At 47.4% G+C, this 22,407-nt stretch overlaps 1 protein-coding gene across 1 annotated transcript in view; it reads left to right on the top strand.

Annotated features, from left to right (window-relative positions):
• CCDC9 (coiled-coil domain containing 9) overlaps window positions 1-15,275 on the top strand; it is a 64,614-nt gene extending 49,339 nt beyond the window's left edge. The window contains exons 11-12 of the mRNA XM_030217964.1: window positions 7,807-7,879; window positions 14,847-15,275. Of these exons, the coding sequence (XP_030073824.1) occupies window positions 7,807-7,879; window positions 14,847-14,888 (115 nt within the window). The 3' untranslated portion in view covers window positions 14,889-15,275. The remainder of the gene's footprint in view (window positions 1-7,806; window positions 7,880-14,846) is intronic.
• Window positions 15,276-22,407: the final 7,132 nt, after the last annotated feature.

The following is a 22,407-nucleotide window of genomic DNA, read 5'->3' as shown; positions in this document are numbered from 1 at the left end:
GTCCTATTCAGACAGCATGGTGTCGGCAGACAAAATTGCCCATCTTATGCAGTCACTGGATTGAGTGATCAATTTTGAGAAGAGCAGACTAACTCCATCACAGACACTGTAGTATCTGGGCGTTCTATTTGACATAGCACAGGAGAAGATCTTCCTCATAATGCACAGGAGGTTGAAGGTGGTTCAACAGATTAATTTTCTTCTCAGTCAAGACGGGCCCAAGGTCTGGGACTATGTCCAGCTTCTGGGGTCAGTGGCTGTGGAGATGGAAGTGGTTCCGTGGACAAGAGCTCTTATGCGGCTGTTACAAGAATCTCTTCTCATCCACTCATCTCCATGCCACAGAAGTACGACCTTCATCTTCCTTGGACACTGGTTGTCAGATCGAGTATGCAGTAGTGGTTTTCGCCCAGAAATTTGACCACCGGAGCTCCCTTTCCGACAACACAATGGGAGGTGGTGACAATGGACGCCAACAACTCTGGTTGGGGAGTTCATTGCAAGTTCCATCTGGCACAGAGCATCTTAACAGAAAAGGAGTCTTGGTGGTTGGTAAATTGCTTGGAGCTCAGAGCATTGCGGAGTGTCTTAGGCAACTTTGCTCCCTTTCTGGCAGCAGCCGCAGTCCAAGTTTTCTCTGACAATGCGACGATAATGGCTTATATTGATGAGCAAGTCGGGACCTGCAGTCTTCCAGTGGTGGTGGAGGTGGCCTCTCTCTCCAGTTGGGCGGAGAAAAATCTTTTCTGCTTTTCAGCAACTCACATCATGGGGTCCTTGAATGTGAAGGTGGACTTTCTCAGCAGGCACTCCTTGGACCCAGGGGAATGGAAACTATCCAGCCAGGGGTTTCAGCTGATAGTGGACCGATGGGGGTTTTCCATTTCTGGACTTGATGGTGACGAAAAGGAATGCTAAAGGCTCAACTTTTTCAGCTGTTGAAAAGAACCGGGCTTGATGGGAATCAGTGCCCTACCGCAGCCCTGACTGGAGACACATTTACTGTATGTCTTTTCTCCTTGGCCCATGGTAGGCCACTTGTGGAAAAAGATCACATTGCACCGGAGTTGAATAATTCTCATAGCCACGGATTGGCTTTGGAGGCCATGGTACGCAGATCTGATTGGACTGCTGGACGGGGGTCCTCTTCGTCTTCTGCAGGTACATGGCCTACTGATGCAAGGTACGCTGCTCATGGAGGATCTGTGCCCCTTTGGTCTTATGGCTTGGCCATTGAAAGGGCTTGGTTGAGATGTAAAGGTTATTCTGATTCGGTCATTGCTACCTTGCTTCAGGCTTGGAAACATTCTACATTCATGGCATATGCAAGGGTGTGGAGGACATTCGAGGGCTGGTAGAGTATGTACTTTCTCCCTTCTCTGCAGAGATCATACACATCCTGACGTTTCTCCAGGCAGCCTTCAGAAAGGATAGGTGTTCGGTTCTGTAAAAGTTGAGGTTGTGGCTTTGGCCTGTTTCAGGGGCCAACTACAGAAGACGTCTCTTGCAGCTCACCCGGATATCATGCGATTCTTGCAGGGAATGGGCCGCTTGCAGCCTCCCTTTTTGTATGCTGTATCCAGAGTGGAACCTTAATTTCCTCAGCAATCCTCCAGACCATTCAAGACGCTTGGGTTATGCACTCCTACCAGGAGAGGGAGACTGAGAACACTAAAACTTCTTATACAAGTAGCCTGTGCAGACCTTCTACTAACCAGTATTTTCTCAGTCTGAGCAGAGGGTAGATGTGTGCAGCCTGTGCAGTGTACTCAGTCTGGTAGGCCCGTTTGGGGTTTCTAGGCTGGTTTGTAAATGTTAGTGAACACACACTTGGATCTCTATTACAGGGTGTAAGTCCTAAGGGGCTTCTTATTCCCTGTCGGGTGTCACACCCGGGTGGCCGGGTCCCTCTCCCTGTGCTCTTCCTCTGGAGGACTGCTTGACCTCAGCTACAGACCTCATTCTGTACCCTTGAGGCGTTAAGGCATCAGCAACGAGGTTTAAAAAAAAATGTTTTTAAAAGGCGGCTATTTTGGCCATTCTTGTGGCAGTCCAGAGATAAAACGTCTTCAAGGGCGTTCTTGCCTTAGGCGGTTTTGCCTATTTGTCTGTCAGAGCACTAAGCAACTGTTTGTTTTTATTGTGTTCGCGGCCATTATGTCTAAGCCGGTGAGGTGTCGGTTTTGCGCGAAGAGCGGCATTGAAGTGAAAGGTGGCCAATGTAAATTTTGTGGGGAGCCTACGTTGTCAGCGCTCTTGCCCCCCATGCTTTCCCCTGAGTCACCGGAGGTGTTGGGCGGCGATTTGACCGTACATTCCGGGCCGGCAACGGCGGGGCCGGTTTTGGCGGGAAATGCGGCCATTTTGGCTGTTCGTCCCGGGTCGGCCTTGACGGAGCCGTTTTTGGCGGGAAGCGCGGCCCTTTTGGCCGCGCATTCCGGACCGACATGGTTTTTCAGGAATGGTCTGTGCCGGAGGCTGCTTGTAAGGTGTCTAGGGCTATGGCGCGGAAGATTTGATCCTGCTGAAACCACCTACTGTGGATGCGGTGGTTGCGGCGGTTACTAAGGCTACGGCCATTCCGGTGGATGGTGGTACAGCCTTACGGGATCCTCAGGATAGGAAGCTAGAGTCCTTTCTGAAGCGCAGCTTTGATTTGTCGGCTTTGGCCTTGCAAGCCTCGGTGTGTGGGGGCTTAGTAGCCAGAGCTTGTTTCTGTTGGGCGGAGAAGTTCTTGGATGAGCCTGCGTTAGGACTGGTTTGGTTCAGGACCTGGCCAAATTGGAGATGGGGTCTTCGTTTTTGGCGGACACCCTTTATGATTTGCTAAGGGCTTTGGCTAAAAATATGGCTCTGGCGGTGACGGCTCGCAGGGCTCTTTGGCTTAGGGGCTGGGTGGCAGATGCGGCCTCTAAAGCAAAATTGTGTTCTCTACCTTTCAAAGGTTCTATGTTGTTTGAAGAGGACTTGGATAAACTGATGAGTGGTCTTGGGGATACCAAGGTCTCACGGTTGCCGGAGTTACGGCCTAAGGCGGCTAGTCGGGGTGGTTCGGCTAGAGGTCTGTTTAAGGACGCGAGGTGGTACAGGCCGGGCAGATTTGTATCTCCTTCTAAAAGCCGGTTTTTCCAGCGGACGCAGTCCTTTCGAGGGGGTCGTCGAGGAGGCCGGGACTCCTCCGGAGGTGCCGGAAATGGTAATAAGTCCTCCTTATGAAGGTGTGCGGGTCCAGCCTCTGGTGAAGGTCGGGGCGCGACTTCATCTGTTTTATCAGGGGTGGACCCAAATTACTTCAGATCAGTGGGTGCTGGAGGTCGTTCGCGACGGTTATGTGCTTGAGTTCGAGCACCCGCTGCCGGATGTGTTTCTTCCCTCTCCTTGTCACTCTCGAGTCAAATTAAGGGCTATTCAAGAGACTCTAGGTCACTTAATCCAGTTGGGAGCTGTGGTACCCGTTCCTCGGCACGAGCAGGGAATGGGTTGTTATTCCATTTACTTTGTGGTGCCGAAGAAGGAGGACCAGTTTCGACCAATTTTAGATCTCAAGAGGGTCAATGGGGCGCTCAAGGTGCCATCCTTCTGCATGGAGACTCTGCGCTCGGTCATAGTGGCTGTTCGTCAGGGAGAATTTCTCCCGTCACTGGATCTCACGGAAGCATATCTGCACGTGCCGATTCGAGAGGCCCATCAGCGTTTCCTTCGTTTTGCCATTTTAGGGAGGCACTTTCAGTTCTGTGCTCTGCCTTTTGGTCTGGCAACGGCTCCACGCACCTTCTCCAAGATAATGGTGGTGGTAGCAGCGGCTTTGTGGAGGCAGGGAATTCTGGTGCATCGATATCTGGACGACTGGTTGATCCGGGCGAAGTCTCGGGCTCACAGTGTGGCGGCGACGGCTCAGGTGGTCGCGTTTCTGGAATCGCTCAGATGGGTAGTGAATGTAGTCAAAAGTCAGTTGATCCAATCGCAGAGTCTGGAGTACTTGGGAGTGCGGTTCGACACGGCAGTGAGTCGTGTTTTTCTGCCGGATTCTCGGATCGCCTCTCTCAGCAGCAGGTCCAGCTGTTAATGTCCGTTCAGAGTCTGACGGTTCGAATGTACCTTCGGGTTCTGGGCCTCTTGGCAGCGACAATAGAGGTAGTACCATGGGCCAGGGCGCATATGCGTCAGCTTCAGGCGGCTGTTGTCCTGGTGGTCTCCTCAGGTACACAGTTTGGAGTTGCGGTTGCCATTGAGGGGGCTCCTCGGCGCAGTCTCCAGTGGTGGCTGTGCTCGGCCCATCTGAAAAAGGGCATGCCATTGGAACCTCCTCAGTGGGTGATTCTGGTAACTGATGCCAGTCTGCTGGGCTGGGGAGCTCAGTGTCTCGGTCGGTCCGCGCAGGGGCGGTGGTCGACGGAGGAAGCTGTGGTCTATCAACCGGTTGGAGACGAGGGCGATTCGGCTAGCTCTGTTGGCGTTTCGCTCAAGTGTGGTCGGAAAGGCGGTAAGAGTCATGTCCGACAATGCGACAGCGGTAGCGTATGTCAACCGGCAGGGCGGTACAAAGAGTCCGCGGTTGGCAATCGAGACGGCTCTGCTCATGAGTTGGGCGGAAAGGCATCTAATGCAGATTTCGGCGGCGCACGTGGCCGGGGTGGACAACATGAATGCGGATTTTCTAAGCAGACATATGTTGGACCCCGGAGAAGGTCTCTGCACTGGTCGGTGTTCGACCAGATAGTTCTAAAGTAGGGAATGCCAGTAGTGGATCTCATGGCGTTGGCACAGAATGCTCAGGTTCCTCGGTATTTCAGTCGGTGTCGGGATCCGCGAGCGGAAGGGATCGATGCGTTGGTCCTTCTGTGGCCTCAGCAGGTGTTGCTGTTTGTGTTTCCCCCGTGGCCCTTGATAGGTCGAGTCCTACAGAGGGTAGAATGTCATGCAGGTCCGGTGTTGGTGGTGGCTCCGAATTGGCCGCGTTGGCCGTGGTTCGGGGATCTGATGCACTTGTTAGAAGGCGAGCCTCTGCGGCTGGGGTGTTCGGTGCTGTTTTGTCAGGGTCCAGTTGTCATGCCGGATCTGGCTCGGTTCTCTCTTACGGTGTGGCCCTTGAGAGAGAGCAGTTGAGAAGGAAAGGGTTTTCCCCTCAGGTGATTCAGACAATGCTGCAGTCTCGCAAACGGTCGACGTCTTTGGCCTTTGTGCGTGTGTGGCGCATAATTGAAGATTGGTGTGGGGACCGGGCATGTGTCCCTTCGACAGCTTCTGTGTCGTGCTTTTTAGATTTCTTGCAGGATGGTTTTGAGAAGGGCCTTTCATTGTCATCTTTGAAGGTGCAGCTGGCTGCTTTGGCGTGTTTTCGGAGTAAGGTGCAGGGCAGGTCGGTTGCGTCTTCCCCGGATATGATCCGTTTTTTGAGAGGGGGTGAAGTTGCTTCTTCGTCCTCAGCGGCAGGCAGTTCCTCAGTGGGATCTTAATATTGTTCTTGACTCTTTGGCGGGTTCTCCTTTTGAGCCCTTGGAGTCTTGTTCGATAAAAGACCTTACTATGAAGGTGGTCTTTGTGGTAGCTATATCGTCGGCTCGCCGGATTTTGGAACTTCAGGCTCTTTCTTGTAGGCCTCCGTTTCTGTGGTTTTCTAAGGAAAAGGTTTCGCTGCGTCCAGTGCCTTCTTTTTTGCCTTAGGTGGTATCCTCCTTTCATGTCAATCAGGTGATTTCGTTGCCGGTCTTGGGGGACCGGACGGGGGATGCTTCTCAGCGTCGTTTGGCGAAATTGGATGTGGGCAGAGTGTTGAAGGTTTACTTGCGTAGGTCGGAGGAATTCAGGTCTTCGGACAGGTTATTTGTCCTTCATGGGGGGGGCCCAAGAAGGGAGCGACTGCTTCTAAGGTGGTTGAAGGATGCCATCTCTTCGGCTTACATATTGCATAGCCGTACGGTGCCAGTGGGGCTCAAGGCAGAGAGTAGTTTTGTTTCACCGGTGGACATTTGTAGAGCGGCGGTGTGGTCCTCTTTGCATTCTTTTGTCAAACATTACAGAGTGGATGTACAAGCAAGGGAGGATGCCAGTTTTGGAGCTGCAGTCCTGTCCGCTGGGCTTCGCAGGTCCCACCCTTAGATGTGTTTACTGATTTTGGTATGTCTAAAGCGTCTTGAACGGTCTGGAGGATTGCTGAGGAAGGTGAAATTAGGCCTTACCTGCTAATTTTCTTTCCTCTAGATCCTCCAGACCGTTCAAGAGCCCACCCAGTGTATCGGACAGTTCAGGATGATATTTTCTTTAGACTTCAGTTGCTGATATTTCTAGTAGCTCCTGTGATTTGGATCCTGGAGTTTTACTAAGGGCAGTTTGTGGTACCGTTTGTGCCCATCTGCAGTTGAATTCCCCTGTCTTAAGGGGAGGAGATCTGAGTGTGGATTCAGTGGTTTTGTTTAGGTGGAGGTGTTTTGTTCCTCTACTTTGTTACTGTTTTACTGGTTAGTAGAAGGTCTGCACAGGCTACTTGTATAAGAAGTTTTAGTGTTCTCAGTCTCCCTCTGCTGGTAGGAGTGCATAACCCACGTGTCTTGAACGGTCTGGAAGATCTAGAGGAAAGAAAATTAGCAGGTAAGGCCTAATTTCACCTTAGAATTTGTCTCTGCGCCTACATATTCTTTTTGATTTCTGCTATATTAGTATTTTATAACATGTTTTATTATAAAAGGCTGCCTGGTTGTGTGTGTGGGCCATTCTGTCTGACTGCTGTGTTGTCTTGCTGATTTAGAAACTAAGCAATAGGGAGGTACATTCATTTTTAAACAAATGGTAAAATGTAGCAAATGAGGGTGTTTTCCGTTTGTGTACCTTGATAAATGAACTAAATGGCAGGAGGACTGGAATGAACCAAAAATTATGCTCGTTTTCAGCACTGTTATGTTATATAGGGCTAGACCCAGCGGAGCTGCTTTATGGGGGCGGTGGGAGAAGGAAGCAGTGCCAGCCACTTGACCAATCCATGATGGAAACTTTTTGAGAAGCAGAAGAAAAGGTTAAAAAGTGGTTTTTAAGAGGGTATCATGGATGAACCATAAAAGGCAATGCCCACAAGAGACAAAGTACCTGCATATAACATAAACCACTTTGCTTGGACCACAGAAAGGCAGTATATCAAATTCATGACCTTTTATCTGGCTTTGGTGTGTACTTAGAGAACAGCTATGCTGCCTTATGCTGATGTTACTGGGGAGATTCCTGGCATAAAACTTATTCATTTCCTCTTCCTAACATTGTTTACATGTGATAGGTGATTCACCATGCTCATCTACCAACCATGCCATTAGTTTACATTCTCTGGCATCTACTTACAAAACCACAGATGATAATCCTGGCCTTCACTGCACCGTTGCTGTCATTGTTTTACCCTTTCTGAGGTGCCTTGGAGGTCATCATTTCTTTGAGACATAGAGGAAATGATGGTGCATGTCCCAGTTACCAAGTGCCTCTAGGATAACATTTCTTAGGCTAATACATTTTGTGTTCCCAAATTTCTTGATTTGTCGAGTATAGGTGCCACTTGGAATGCTAACCTGCCCACTGAACCCCAGTGGTCAAACTTTTCAGGATAACATCCACCACTGAACACCAGTGAAAAAGGGGGGGGGGGGGCATTAGTGATATCTGTTGCTGCAGTATGATGGTCATTTTTTTTTAATGTAAATCTTTCTGGATTTTGTAAGTTGGAGTAGATCAAAAGATGGGAAAAGCCTCTGGATCTCTAACTTCTTGTTTTGTTATAAAATTTGGCCTTTTAATTTTAATTTTTTATTTATTTTTTGCCAACTTTAGTATGCATGATGACCGATGGGAGAAAGGTGAGGAAGAGGAAATGGTGGAGAGTAAAGATGATCAAAAGATGGAGGTATGGTGCTGGTTTGTCTTTTGGCACAGAATACATTTTTCCAAGTTAACTGGCTCAGTGGTGTTTTTGGGTTGAATTGCATCCTGAATTTTGGTAGTTCTCATTTACAGGGTATGTAGATAATATGATTGTGAACTGTTCTTTGAAGGTGAAATGTAGTCATACTGTGAACCGTTCTTTGAAGGTGAAATGTAGTCATACCTGTAGATTTCTTTTCCTTGAGTTCTGCCATACCATTCCCTTTCCTACCAGCAGATTGGAGTAGAGGTTTTTATCAATGATGTCACAGGTACATAGGCTGGTGCCTTCTCGAATTCTCCATTATGCCCCTACAAAAGCAGAATAAAGTTTAGTGTATCACACCCATGCTCCTCCGACTACTGCAGCATAGAATTTTAATGCATATCTCCAGATAAAGCATAGAACTCGAGTCCCTTAAAACAAAAGTTTGGTATGGCAGAACTCAAGGAAAGGAGATTAACAGGTATAACTAAATTTCACCTTCCTTATCTCTGCTATACCAATCTCAACAAGTGGGATGTACCTAAGCAGAACCACGTTGGGAAGGGGAAGACAAGGCCTCCTGAATAACTGCTGTATCAAAGGCTGACTGTTTTCCGGTAAGAACATCCTAGCCGATATTCAAAACCATTTAACCGGCCAGGAACGGCACCTGGCCGGTTAATTGGTACTTAACCGGCTCTTCGCAGATTTAACCGGCTCTTCGCCAATTTTTTAGCACATTGCCAGCTAAGTTCATGGTGGCCAAATCTGGCCATGTCAGTGGGAGGCCTATCTTTGGCCACTTTGAACTTGGCCAGTGCTGAATATCGGCTTGACTAAGCTACGTTTTAACAGCCAAAAATAAACCGGATAGTCAGTGCCGGTCACCGGAAACGACCTCGCATTGAGTATCGGGGCTCAGCGCAGCCCAGCTACCTCCACAGTCTGAATATCGAGCCTATCAAGTTTCTAATGTTTCATAAAGTAATGTAGCTACGATCAGGTCACTGCCGTACAGATATCCTCAGTCTAGATTGCCCGGGCTTCCATCCTGTTTGCACCTCTTTGTTTCAACAGATATAAGTTGCCTCACTGGTTGCCTTGATCCAATGAGCAATGGATTATTTGGAGGCTGCTGGAAGGCCTTTCCGTGGGCCATGGAAAAGCACAAACAAATTATTTGAGAGGTGGAGGATTTATTTCCTGCATATAATGTGGTAAAACTCTCCAGATGTTCAATTTGTGCAGTCTTTTGGACTGACTGAGTTTCTGAAAACCTAATTTCAGAAAGAAGGGCAAGACACCTCCTGATTCACATGGAATGGAGAAATCACTTGTAATAGAAAGGAGGGAATTGTCTGGAGGACAGTCTTCCAAGAAGGAGAGATATGGGTTATGGCAAAACCAGGCTTGCTGCCCCGACAATCTTCTTGCTGTCACAATTGCTACTAAGAAGACTGTCTTCAGCATGAGGTTCTTCAAGAAGGCCACCTTCAGTGGTTAAAAGTGTGGCCCTAAAAGCACAGTGAAGACCAAACCGGGAGGCACAGGTATGCCTCCTCCCCACCATGCCAATAGTACATAAAGCTGCATACACTGCCATGGAGGTCCCAAGGATCTTTCTCCTGCAATAAGTGAGCACTGCCACCTCAACCTTCAGGGAGCTAAGTTTTAAACCCTGCTCAAACCTCTTCTGGAGAAACCCCAACATGTCTGGCTCAAGTCTCTTTAAATCTAAATGTATGCCAACCATGTGGAGTGTTGTGTGGGCCTTGAGGAGGATGGCTGTCATGGAGAGAGAGAACCCCTGATCTTCAAGGCACTGCATCTCAAGGGCTAGATCATAAGTCAGAAGAGACTGGGATCTTCGGTCTCTCCGCTAGGCACCTGTCTCAGGAGGCCTTGGCCCCTAGGGAGCAGAAGCAGAGGCTCCACAGCCAGATAAATGAGATCTGAGTGCCCTGGCCTTCCTGGCTAGTCTGGAGCAACCAGGAGGACCAGGGAAGGGCAATCCACCACTTTGCACAAGACTCTTCTAATTAGGTCCATGGGTAGGGGGAGGGGGGAGAGATGTAATGTGGAGATGTCAGAGGCTCCTGCCTGGGCCACTACTGTATCCGGGTGTCTATGCTGGCTAAACTGGCTACCCTCCAGTGGCTAAGAAATGCTTTGCCTTTAACACCATTGAGCTACCAGGAGCTGGAAGGCCGCCATGCCCAGCATCAGCTCTCCTTGGTTTAAGATTGAGGAACTGAGAGTCTGCCTGAATATTGTCCTTCCCAGCAATGTTGGCCACTAAAAGAGCCGAGGGATGCTATTCGGCCCACTGGCAAATACTTGCCACCTCCTGAGTAAAGTCCAGTGTACCATACCCATGCCCCATCTCACCTGACCCCTGGTTCCTCATTGCTTGTTGAAATATGCCACAGCCATGGTACTGCCCAGCACCACTTGAATTGCTTTCCTCCACAGCAAGGGGAGGAACTCTAAGGGCTACCTGAATGGCTTTTGCCTCCAGCAAGTTGAATTCACAGGACGCTTCCAAATGGGACCTTTGCCTGTCCATTGCTCGATTAAGCATTGGGACATCCAGAAGGACTTCTTCAAGAGATGCTAGAAACCATTCCACGAGGACAAGCTCCTCCCTACCACAGCTGGCAGAGGCAAAAAAAATGTAAAGTCCTGCAACCTTGGAGCCCAGCATGAAATCGGAGCCATCTGAAGGGGCTTCATGTGGGGCATCCCACAAGACCATTTCCAGAGTCAATACCATGGTGCCTAGGAGCTGCAAGTAGTCCTACATCCGCAAGGTCTCCAGAGCACATGACTTGAATTTCCAGTCCTGTAACTTGCACATTTGCTGCTCTGTGAGAAACACTTCTCCCATTGAGGACTCCTGAGTACTCCAAGCTCTGGGGCAGGGATAGAAGGCAAACTTGACAACCTAGCCTAGATGCTGTGGGAGTTGAATTACCTAGGCTGTGACCATTCTGGATTCGACCTCTGCGTTGGCCCTCATCAGTCAATCATCGGATAAGGGTTAACCTACGTGAAGCTTGACTTGAAACTGGACTGCGATGACCATTGCGATCTTGGAGAAGATTCATGGGGCCATCAAAGGGCCATGCCTGAAACTGGAGATGCCTGCTCAGAACACACAAGTGCAGAAAGCACTTGTGGCTGGCTCTGATGGGAGTGTGAAGTCAAGTCTAGGGAGGGTAAAGAACTGGCTTGGGCACACTGAGACAATAACTCAGCACACAGTGTCTCCATCCAGAGTCCTGATAGTTAATCCACCTGGGAGTGAGAGGTAAGTGACAGCTAAATCCTCCTGTATCAAGGTAGTGACTTGCCTAGCCCAAATGCAGTTGAACCAAGGTTCAACTCAGGTTCTCTTAAGGCCCAGCCCCCGATTGGACCAATGGTCTGCTCTTCTAGAGCCCCAACACATCACTAACCAGGTCAGCCCCCAGGCCTGATCCTCACCCCCGTGATCCTGAATAAGCTGTACAGGTCAGGGAGGCAGTACTACTTCCCTGTATTGGAACTCCTACCTACCATGTGTGGTTGTGTCCAACACCCCTGGACTGTTGAGCTGTCACTTAAGGGCAATCGCTACAAGGGGGCCTTGGTCCAGAGAGTTCCAGGTTGCTCCTAAGCCTGGATAGTGTCCAAGCCCAGCCAGGACTGGGTGCAGTCATGGGCAAGTAGTGTAGGGTTCATATCCTTTTTCTTATTTCCTCCTGAGTCCATGGGTCATGGATCCCACAACTCAGGCTCCCACTGCTATCCAGAATAACCTATGGGTCCTCATCTAGTTCTGTGATACTCAGTTGCTGACACTGGGGTGAACTTCTGCAGTACAAAGAGAGACCAGCATTGCCTGTCAATTTTCTTAGTGTTGGGGTCTGATAGTGCGCCTGCCTTATAACCTATGCAGAGTGCCAGCTATTGCAGCTTTGAATTGTTCATGGACCTGGCACCACACTAGTCAGTCTGATGACCTGTGTGATATCCCTGCTGCACTGGCAAAGTCTGTGGTGGCATATCCCTGACAGGAGGCACACAGACCAAGGCCAATCCAAAATGGTGTTGGATAGCACCCTAAGAGGTGGTAGGGAGGGAAACATGTATAGCGCCCCTTGCTACTGACGAGGCATCTCCAATATTTATGTACATAAGTACATAAATATTGCCACACTGGGACAGACCAAAGGTCCATCAAGCCCAGCATTCTGATTCCAAAAGTGTCCAATCCAGGTCACAAATACTTGGCAAGACCCCAAAAAAAGTTCAATACATTTTATGCTGCTTATCCCAGAAATAAGCAGTGGATTTTCCCCAAGTCAATTTAGTAATGGTCTATGGACTTTTCCTTTAGGAAGCCGTCCAGACCTTTTTAAAACCCTGCTAAGCTAACCGCCCTTACCCACATTTCTGGCAACGAATTCCAGAGTTTAATTACACATTGAGTGAAGAAAAACTTTCTCCAATTCATTTTAAATTTACTACTTTGTAGCTTCACGCATGCCCCTTAGTTCTAGTATTTTTGGAAAGCGTAAACAAACGATTCACGTCTACCCGTTCCACTCCACTCATTATTTACAGACCTCTATCATATCTCCCCTCAGCCATCTTTTCTCCAAGCTGAAGAGCCCTAGACGCTTCAGCCTTTCTCATAGGGAAGTTGTTCCATCCCTTTTATCATTTTCGTCGCCCTTCTCTGTACCTTTTCTAATTCCACATATCTTTTTTGAGATGCTGGTGACCAGAAATTGAACACAGTATTCGAGTTGTGGTTGCACCATGGACCGATACAAAGGCATTATAACGTCCTCATTTTGTTTTCCATTCCTTTCCTAATAATACCTAACATTCTATTTGCTTTCTTAGCCGCTGCAGCACGCTGAGCAGAGGGTTTCAAAGTATAATCAACGTCGTCAAGATCCTTCTTGGTCCTTGACCTCTATCTTGGAACCTTGCATTACGTAGGTATAGTTTGGGTTCCTCTTTCCCACGTGCATCATCTTTGCACTTGCTCACATTAAACGTCATCTGCCATTTAGGTGCCCAGTCTTGTAAGGTCCCTCTTGTAATTTTTCACAATCCTCTTGCGGTTTAATAACTTTGTGTTGTCAGCAAATTTAATTACCTCAACTAGTTACTCCCATCGCTAGATCATTTATAAATATGTAAAAAGCAGCGGTCCTGGGGAACCCCCACTTCCTACCCTTCTCCATTGAGAATACTGACTATTTAACCCTACTCTCTGTTTTCTATCCTTTAACTAGTTTTTATCCACAGTAGGACACACCTCCTATCCAATGACTCTCCAATTCCTCTGGAGTCTTCTTGTACTTTGTCATACGCCTTTTGAAAATCCAGGTACACAGCAGTGCACTCAGAACCACCCTCTTCCCCTGGTGGTTTTCTGATATCGGGTGCGTTCGGGAGAGATCCTAGCCCTTGACCAACTCGGTCAAAAGAAGGTGGCAACCAACTATCACCCCTTTTACTGCAAACAGACCCAACCCATCACATGGCAAAGCCTGCACCTGTATCAGCAAAAGGAGCCTGGCTCTTCTCACAAGAAGAGGCACACAGCTGTGAGAGCGTCACTCAGCCCCTTATCAATACCTCCAACCAGTGGTCTCCTTGCCTTTGGTGATTGTTGGCCCCCAGTCTCCTGAAAACTGCCTCCCCCACTTCCCCCAGGGATAGCAGACTTGAACCTGTTGTCTCCTTTTTTTATGAGAAGCCCTGATGACCATTCGAAAGGGAGGGTAACAAAATTTAGCCCCAGCCAGATGTGGTACCTCAGGGCCTCTCCTGACTTCCAAAATTGAATTCCCGGAGGTCAAGACCTGGTTCCACACAAATCTTGGCAGTCCAAAGTGCTGAATCCCACAGGTCTTGCCAGCCAGCACTTCACCACAAAGATGTAGGTTGAGGAATGAGGCCTGAGAGGGAGTACCCTCCCCATTGGGGTGAGGGTCTGCAGACTAATCCCTAAGATCCCACTGCTCCGCAGAGGGAATGTTCCCCCAGCCTTTTTCTTCCTCCTCCCACAAGTCCAAGGATAGGCTGCAGCTGTTCCAGCCTCACTGAGTGGGGGAATGGTGACAAAATGGCCACCGTTCCCACCAAACCATTGGACCACAGGTCCCATTACTGAGGCCTCATCTGCATTGAGGATCCCCCGATCCAGACCCACAAACAGCCAATTGCTGGTGGAGCAGAGGAAATGTAGTGCTTTTCAGAAGGGCTGTCTGCAGGAGCCTACCCACTGCTGCTACTCACATGTGGAAAGTATTCTGGGACTCGCTGGACTCTCCACCATTCCCCTGCTTGCTCCTCAGGTGTGAAAAATGGTTCATTTTCTAAATTAACCTTCCTCTGACAGGAGAATAAAGCTGTTAGGCAACCAGCCAAATCCCATTTTTCTGTTTTAGGCCTGCCTAGTTCTGTGGGGAGCACTAGGGGGAACATGTCAACTGGAGTGGGGAGGAGGGGGCACGGTGAGGGAGGATGGGGACCCACATCCCTCACAGGCAAGGATCCTGTAGGGCCTGAGCCAGGAGTCATGCCAGGCTAATGCCGCAGGAGCTGACTTGTGGCTCTGTAGAATGAAACTCCATTCTTTACTGGGGCAAAATCTGTGGACCAAACCCTAGAAGCAAGGCCATTAAGCTCAATTACAAGGAGCAGGCCTGAATAACCGTACTCATCTGCTTGAGGTAAAGAATACTGGAGAATTCAAATGATGTCACTTGAAAAATAAGTATCTCTGTCTCCATGTGCTGATAGGAAAGGGACACACCCACTTGTTCAGACCAGTATGGCAGAGACGATAAGAACTTTTTAAAAATTATTTTATTCTTAAATTTTCATACCAACCTTTCTGTCCAAAGATGATCAGGTCAATCTTGATGAATGGTTGAAAATTGCTTTGCTTGTTTGATAGAAAGAAGAGAGAACCCCAGAGCTTGAGAGATCACCCAAATGAGGAGGAAGATGATGATGATGGTAGGATGAAGATGAAGAAACAACTATTGGTAGGAGCAGGACTCTGAGGAGGATGTTGAGGATGTAGTGAGCCAACCTGTCGCGAGTCCTTGCTAAAGAGCAAAGGAGCCCCCACCCCGCATGGCACCCCCAAGCTAAAATTTCTCCTTCAGGTCCCAGTCTTGAGAACATGAATCGGGAGGTGAAACCCCGAGCCCCTTCTCGCCTAGTGATGGTTACCACCAGTGCCTGACTGGGGGAAGAGATGGAGCAACAGTCTCCCCGCAGCAGCAGCGAGGACAGTCCACCCCAAGCAGAGAACAGTAAAGGAGCTTGAAAGCCAGCCCTCCCCAGGCTGAAGATCTTGAACTTCCGGACGATATTGATGCAGGTAAGCACCGATGCTTCGTGAGTCAGGAGGACTCCAGGGATGCATGCGCTGTTTTTTCTCACTATATCTGCAGTCTAAATCCCTGGCTCTGTCATGACTTTGGATTTGAATTGCTTATGCCTTTCTCCGTAGCTCAAGGCGAGTTACGTTCAGTACAGCAGGTATTTCCCTATCCCTGGAGGGCTTTTGATCTCAGTGGTCTATATTTAGCCTACAGTGGCTAGCAGTTTGACTGGCTTCTGAATTCCAAGTCTAATTCAGCCAGCAAGCAAGTACAAAAAGAGTTCCTTGTAAACTGTGCAGCCGCATGGTCATACATCTTTTGTTAAGAATGTGTGCAGCAGTTCTCGCCAGCTGTGCAGCATGTGCATCAGGACCTGCCCGATCTACTTCGCAGCAGTGGCAAAACAAAATACAGCCATTGTGGGGCCACACTGTACCTGCAGCTGCAGGTTCGCCGACTCTGACATCACTTCTTATTCAGAGCAGAACTGGCAGCCGCGGGTTTCTGCAGTGCAGACCCGCGTTGGTTGTATTTTGCCGCTGCTGCTAGTCTAGGGAAGCAGTGGTGTCAGAGGGAGGGGAGAGGGAGCAGATGGATAGAAGTGGGGACAGGAGTGGGGGCAGATTCTGAAGGGGAGGGGGGAAGGGATTTGATATACTGCCTTTCTATGTTACAATCAAAGCAGTTCACATATGTACATGTACGTTTTCTGTCCCCAGTGGGCTCGGAAACTAAATATTTTTTTTGTTCCTGAGGCATTGAAAGGTCAAGTGAAGAAGGGCATATGCTGGATGGAAGGTGGAGAGAGAAGATGGGTGGCAAGCTGGTAGGTAGACACAGTATAAAGAGGGAACGAGAATATTGGATAGTAAGAGAATTAAATCTGGACAGAGGCAGAAATACCGTAAATTGAAGAAAACCGAAAGGAAAAGGAGGAGAGAAAAATGACAAACGGACAGGAAATCCTGGCAAGAGAGTAGACAAGATGAGGAAAGCAGGAATTGGACACTGGGACCAACACAACTGAAAAAAGTAAATGGCCAGACAACAAAGGTAGAAAAAGTTTGTTTTATTTTTAGTTTAAGATAAAATAGTGTGGTAGCTGTGTTGGTAATGTTTGGCAACTTAACAGTAAACTAAAGGTAGTGTGATAGGGATAATAGCTTAATTCATCTTTCCCTTCTGCAAACACTCCTGAGCTTGTGCTGTGTATTGGGTCTTAGATGTTTTTGGCAGGTCCACTCTTATTTCTCATTAGATGATACGCAGAAAATAGCTCAAGCATTGCTTTTTTTCTCCAGTATTGACTACTGTAATTCCCTCTATTTAGGGTTATTCTGTAAATCTCTATCTAAACTTCAGGCCTGCTCTAGAATAGTGCTGCTCATTTATTTATTCATAGGACAAGAATAACCGTGTCACTCCTTTGTTTTACCCTTTCATGGCTGCCTGTCCATTTTAAGTCTTTTATGTCTGTGTTTAAAATAATGAATGGTTCAGCATATCTTTTCTGTGCTTATCACAGTTCAATCTCTTAAACTTGCCAATAGGGTCTCTGCATGCCAACAAACTTCAACAGCGCTTATTCTCTAGACCTAGGTTGGCATACTTCCAAGAGAATTTTTGTACATGCTGTAGTTCCAGTCTGGATATGTTACCTTTTGAGATCCGATATACTTGAAACTAATTACTTAAGGTTTAGGAATTGCTTAAAACTTGCCTTTTTTCCCATTCTTATTTTTGATTTAGTATTTCATGTATTATTTCTTTTTTTTTTTTTTAATTGTTTTCAGGTTTTGTATTTAGTCCTGCTTGTACTCTGTTTTTTTACTATTTTTTTTTATTTATTTTTTTGTTACATTTATACCCCGCGCTTTTTCCCGACTTATGGCAGCTCAATGCCGGCAGGCAATGAGGGTTAAGTGAACTTGCCCAGAGTCACAAGGAGCTGCCTGTGCCGGGAATCGAACTCGTTCCTCAGTTCCCCAGACCAAAGTCCCAGCACCCTAACCACTAGGCCACTCCTCCACACTATGATACTATTATAAACCAGTCCTGAGCCTTTGGTTGGATACGTTATATAAGATCTTTTATGTTACGGTATGATACACAAACAAATGATCCTCTAGTGATGTAATGAAAACACTGAATAATGTGACACAGTAAAAAACATAATCTCAGGAACCATTCAACCCCCTATATCAACCAATATTTTAGGAGTAAGTAGATCTAGAAACCAGAATGTTTTCAGCCCAAGCAACCTTTTTGAACCATTAGAGTGTCCTCACTTCCCAGCTGACTTAAAACACCAACTTACTGTTTACCGTCATGGGGTTTTTAGGAGTGTGTTAACACAATTTTGTTTGCAATTCTTTGTTTCTCTTAAGGTACTGAGATCTAATGGCGGCTATCGGTGACAGTTCAGTGACCCCAGTTTTGGGACCTGTCGGAGGTTCTGGAGCAGTGGCGACAGGATCTCCTCCAGAGCCGAAGGAGAACTTCCATCCAGCTGGAGGCAGACACAGCTACAGATGAGAGCAGTTCTTCTGGTGGAAAGGTGCAGTAGCATGCACTTGAGATGCACCAGTCTGTGCAGCAAGAGCTTAGTCGGTCACCACCAGGTAAAAGTATGGCCACAAAGGACGGGCATGCTTACTGATGTAATCTGGAATTAGTGGCATGGCTACTTACAATAAAGCTTTGATGGCCAAGTGACAGCAACCATCTGAAAGATTTTAATTGACTGTTTCTCTGATTGGTTTGCAAATCTGGGTCACCATCTTAGGTTTGAGAGTGCTTTCCCAGATATGAGAGAGGCGTTTTCAACTTACTTGTTTTTGCTCCCCTCTCTCTTTCCCCTTCCCCCATTTCTCTTTAATCGTTCCCCACATAAGAGAGAGACCCTGCAGAAGAAGAAAATGTTCCAAGTTTGGAGCCTCTTCCTGGACCATTCACAAAGCTGCCTCTGAGATGGTTTGTGTCTGTATGGATGCCTCTCTGAAATGCTTCTCTCTGCCCCTCTTTGGTATCTGATGTCTGCCTGCCTTGAAGAGTCAGCTTCTGCTAAACTTGAATGTTTTGTGTGCACCAAACGCATCTGACAATCTTCACCTGTTTGTACATAGCACTGATGCTCCCTGTGCTTTTTCCTCTCTGCTTTTTTTGTGATGACATTTTTATTTTTGTTGATCAAGCTTGGAGGTGGAAAACTGTATTTTCCATGGATCATGAATTTGCCAGCAGGGGGCATTTCAAACCAGATTTTGGGGATGGATAGATTCTTTCTGTCCTGACTACTAAAATGTTCTTTGTAGCAGTGCAAAGCATGAACGTGCCTTGGGTGTGCATATCTGACCTCAGGGAAGGGACAGTATTGGTTAATTGCCTGCTTAGTCTGGGCCGAGCAAGGCATGGGGAAATTAGAAGAGGGTAGGGGAAAGATATACACCCATTCCAGGATTTTTTTCTCTAGATCTGTGCTCATATGCTCCCTAATACCAACCACCATTCATTGGCCAGGCTTTTTTCTTCATGTCTTAACCTTAATTTGTTAGTTTATAAGGTATTTATCCTTCCTACCTTCTCTTTAGCGATATCACATGCCAGAAAAGTGCTGCTGAAGCTCCCGATGCATGACATAACTGCATATAGGGCTGGATTCAGTAAGTGGGGCCCAAAGTTAGGCACCATTAAGATCTGTGCCAAGTTCCAATTCTATAAAGGTCACTTAGCGCTAAACAACCTTTATAGAATAGTACTTAGAGGAGATTCCTGCGCTCAATTTTGGGCATGTGGTTGCTGAAATCTGGTATAAATCTTCTCGCCTGAGGGCAGTTGAGTGCAGAAATCCAAGCATTCTATAACATGTGCCTAATTTCTGGGAATGCAACTGACCTGCCCATGGCCACACCCCCTTTTGAGTTGCACATTATGAAATTTTAGGTGCCATGTATAGGACATCGGGCAGATGCATGTGTAACTCATATTAGAGCCATTAACGCCAGAATTGATAAGTGTGTCATCTAATTGACTTAATTAGCTTCTGCGGCCATCTGGGATCTGCACCTAAATTTTGTCACCCAACTTTGGGTGACCTTTATAGAATCCAGGGAGTAAATGTCCAGTGATTGGTTTTGTTGGGTGATGGAGGTGCCAGAGAAACTGTTCTCCCTTGTGCATTCCCCTCCACTGGGTAGATGGCTTTTGTTAACTTAGGCAAAGTTCATATTTAATGGCAGGTCCTCTGTGCCCCTAGGAACTTTTTATATCCTTTTTTATTTTTATTTTTTCATTTTGGTTTGGGAAGGAGTACAGTGTAACATATGTAAAATCGTATATTTAAAGGCTCATTTTTATTCCTGCCCTGGCTGTTCTACTTTCTGTTGTTTGTGCACTCTGTTGCTTTCTTGTGCCTCACATGTGGCTGATCTTATTTGTCCCACTGAATCAAAATCCTTTCAATAAATAATTTTTTAAAGAATTTCTTGCTTTTCTGTGATTTGCTGAATTTCTTCCTGTCTCTCTGCATATGCTTTATCAACCTGTTTCTTGCACTGTTGAAGGATGGATGGCCTGTTTATTTCTGTCTCCCAACCTCCCAGCTCAATGAAATGCCTGGGTGAGCATCTGCCTTGGTGCAATTTTGATGCGTCTTGTTAGAAGACAAGGTGAAGGGAGCAGGGTTTGAGGAGACCATTGGAGCCAGCTCTGTGGCTGCTAGTGTATGCTGAGCACCCCAATATTGAGCAAGCTCTTTCATTGTGTCCAGGGAGGGGTAATTTACATTGTATTTGTTTTCACGTTTTGAAAATATTGGCACCTATGGGAGAGATTGAATCAACTAAATATTGTACCTGTGCTATTTAGCCAAAGTCCTTTCTTAATCGTACTGTGAAAAAAAATGCAGAATATGTGAGACTTTTGGGAAAAGTAATCAGAGCTTGTCAGTGGCTTCCCCCCCCCCCCCCCCCCCCCCACCCATCTAGCCTGTCAGATTCATTGCATCAGAGGGTTGAGAGAGTAATTCCCAGTCAAGAGCCCAGGGGGTCAGGTTGGGCCACTTGTAGTACAGTCTGACAGTGTTGCTTGGTTTGTGATGACATCAGCTGCACTAGCATGAAGAACTGAGGGCCTGCATCAGCTGCTTTTGTAACCAGCTGTCACATGGGGAAATATTTGATGTACTTTCTATCTCAGTTGATAACACCCTCATCCTCCCCGTCTCATCTGCCCGCAACCTCGGAGTCATCTTTGACTCCTCTCTCTTCTTTTCTGTGCATATCCAGCAGATAGCCAAGACCTGTCGCTTCTTCCTCTTTAACATCAGCAAATTTGCCCTTTCCTCTCTGAACACACCACCCGAACTCTCGTCCACGCTCTCATTACCCTCTCGCCTGGATTACTGCAACTTACTCCTCACCGGCCTCCCACTTAGCCATCTATCCCCCCTTCAATCTGTTCAGAACTCTGCTGCACGTCTCATATTCCGCCCAGAACCGATATACTCATATCACCCCTCTCCTCAGGTCACTTCACTGGCTTCCGATCAGATACCGCATTCAATTCAAGCTTCTCCTTCTTACCTACAAATGCACTCAGTCTGCTGCCCCTCACTATCTTTCTACCCTCATCTCCCCTTACGTTCCTGCCCGTAACCTCCGTTCACAGGATAAATCCCTCCTCTCAATACCCTTCTCCACCACTGCCACGCCAGGCTCCGCTGATTCTGCCTCGCCTAACCCTATGCTTGGAACAACCTCCTGAGCCCTTACGCCAAGCCCCCCTCCCTGCCCGTCTTCAAGTCTTTGCTTAAAGCCCACCTCTTCAATGCTGCGTTCGGCACCTAACCCTTACCGTTCAGTGAATCCAGACTGCCCCAATTTGACTGCCCCTATCAGACCGACCGTTCACTTGTCTATTAGATTGTAAGCTCTTTGAGCAGGGACTGTCTCTCTTTGTTAAATTGTACAGCGCTGCGTAACCCTAGTAGCGCTCTAGAAATGTTAAGTAGTAGTAGTAGTACTTAAATGTAAGAGGTGAGGGAGGGTAGGGGGGAGTGGGGGCCTGCATCAGCTGCTTTTGTAACCAGCTGTCACATAGGGAAATATTTGATGTACTTAAATGTAAGAGGTGAGGGAGGGTAGGGGGGAGTGGGGTGGAGAGTAAGGGGCTCCTTCTAGTAGGATCAATCTTTAAACTTAGAAATGTACTTCATAACTCTCTTCCCCATGTTTAAAATTCTGTGTTTCTCCATTGAGTGACAGCAGGCTTTTCCAACCTACAGCCTGAGGGCCAGAACTCAGCCCTCCAACTGCCGCTATCCGGCCTGCACCTGGCTGCATCAAAACCATGCAACTCCAGTGGCGTAGCCAATTAGTGCAGTGGCCTGAGAACCAGGGGAACTAGGTTTGATTCCCACTGCAGCGCCTTGTGACTCTGGGCAAGTCACTTAACCCTCTATTGGCTCAGGTACAAAACCAGTAAGTACCTATATGCTATGTAAACCACTTTGATTGTAACCACAGGAAGATGGTATATAAAATCCCATCCCCTTTCCCCACTACAACTCTGGCTGTCCAAGTTTGATCGCACTCTGCAAGGAGTTCGTGAGCTGTTGCGGTTTAAAGTCTCATTGGACTCAAAACTACATGACCAACCCAAGTTTCCTGTATCACGTGGCTCAAGCATGCAGAGCTAGAGTTGCAGCTGGATTTGTGTGGTTTTGATGCAGCTGAAGTCAGCAAGGGGGAGGAGAGGCTGGAGAGAGAAAGAGAGACTGGGTGAAGGCTGGGGGGGTACATGAGAGAGAGAATTAGTGAAGGCTGGTGGGGGTACATGAAAGAGTGAGTATTTCAGAGTGTGAGTGTGTGTACACGTATTTTGGCCCTCCAAATGTTATAGAATATAAAATGTGGCCCCTGCTAGAAAAAGGTTGGACAAGCCTGCCCTAAAAGAATCACAAATGCCAGATCCAGCTAGCAAAAAAAGAAAGTCTACTGCACATTTTCCACTTTTTTGGTTTTATTTTACTTTACTTTATATTTAGGATTGCAAGTGAACTTGGCAAACTCTCTATTTCCATTGCATAGCTTCCCACTATTCCAGAACCTGTGGATAGCTATGTCC

This window comes from Microcaecilia unicolor, chromosome 11 (assembly GCF_901765095.1).
Source record: "Microcaecilia unicolor chromosome 11, aMicUni1.1, whole genome shotgun sequence".
NCBI classification, from domain to species: domain Eukaryota; kingdom Metazoa; phylum Chordata; class Amphibia; order Gymnophiona; family Siphonopidae; genus Microcaecilia; species Microcaecilia unicolor.
The sequence above is the reverse complement of the archived record's forward strand: the minus strand, read 5'-3'. Positions and strand labels throughout refer to the sequence as shown.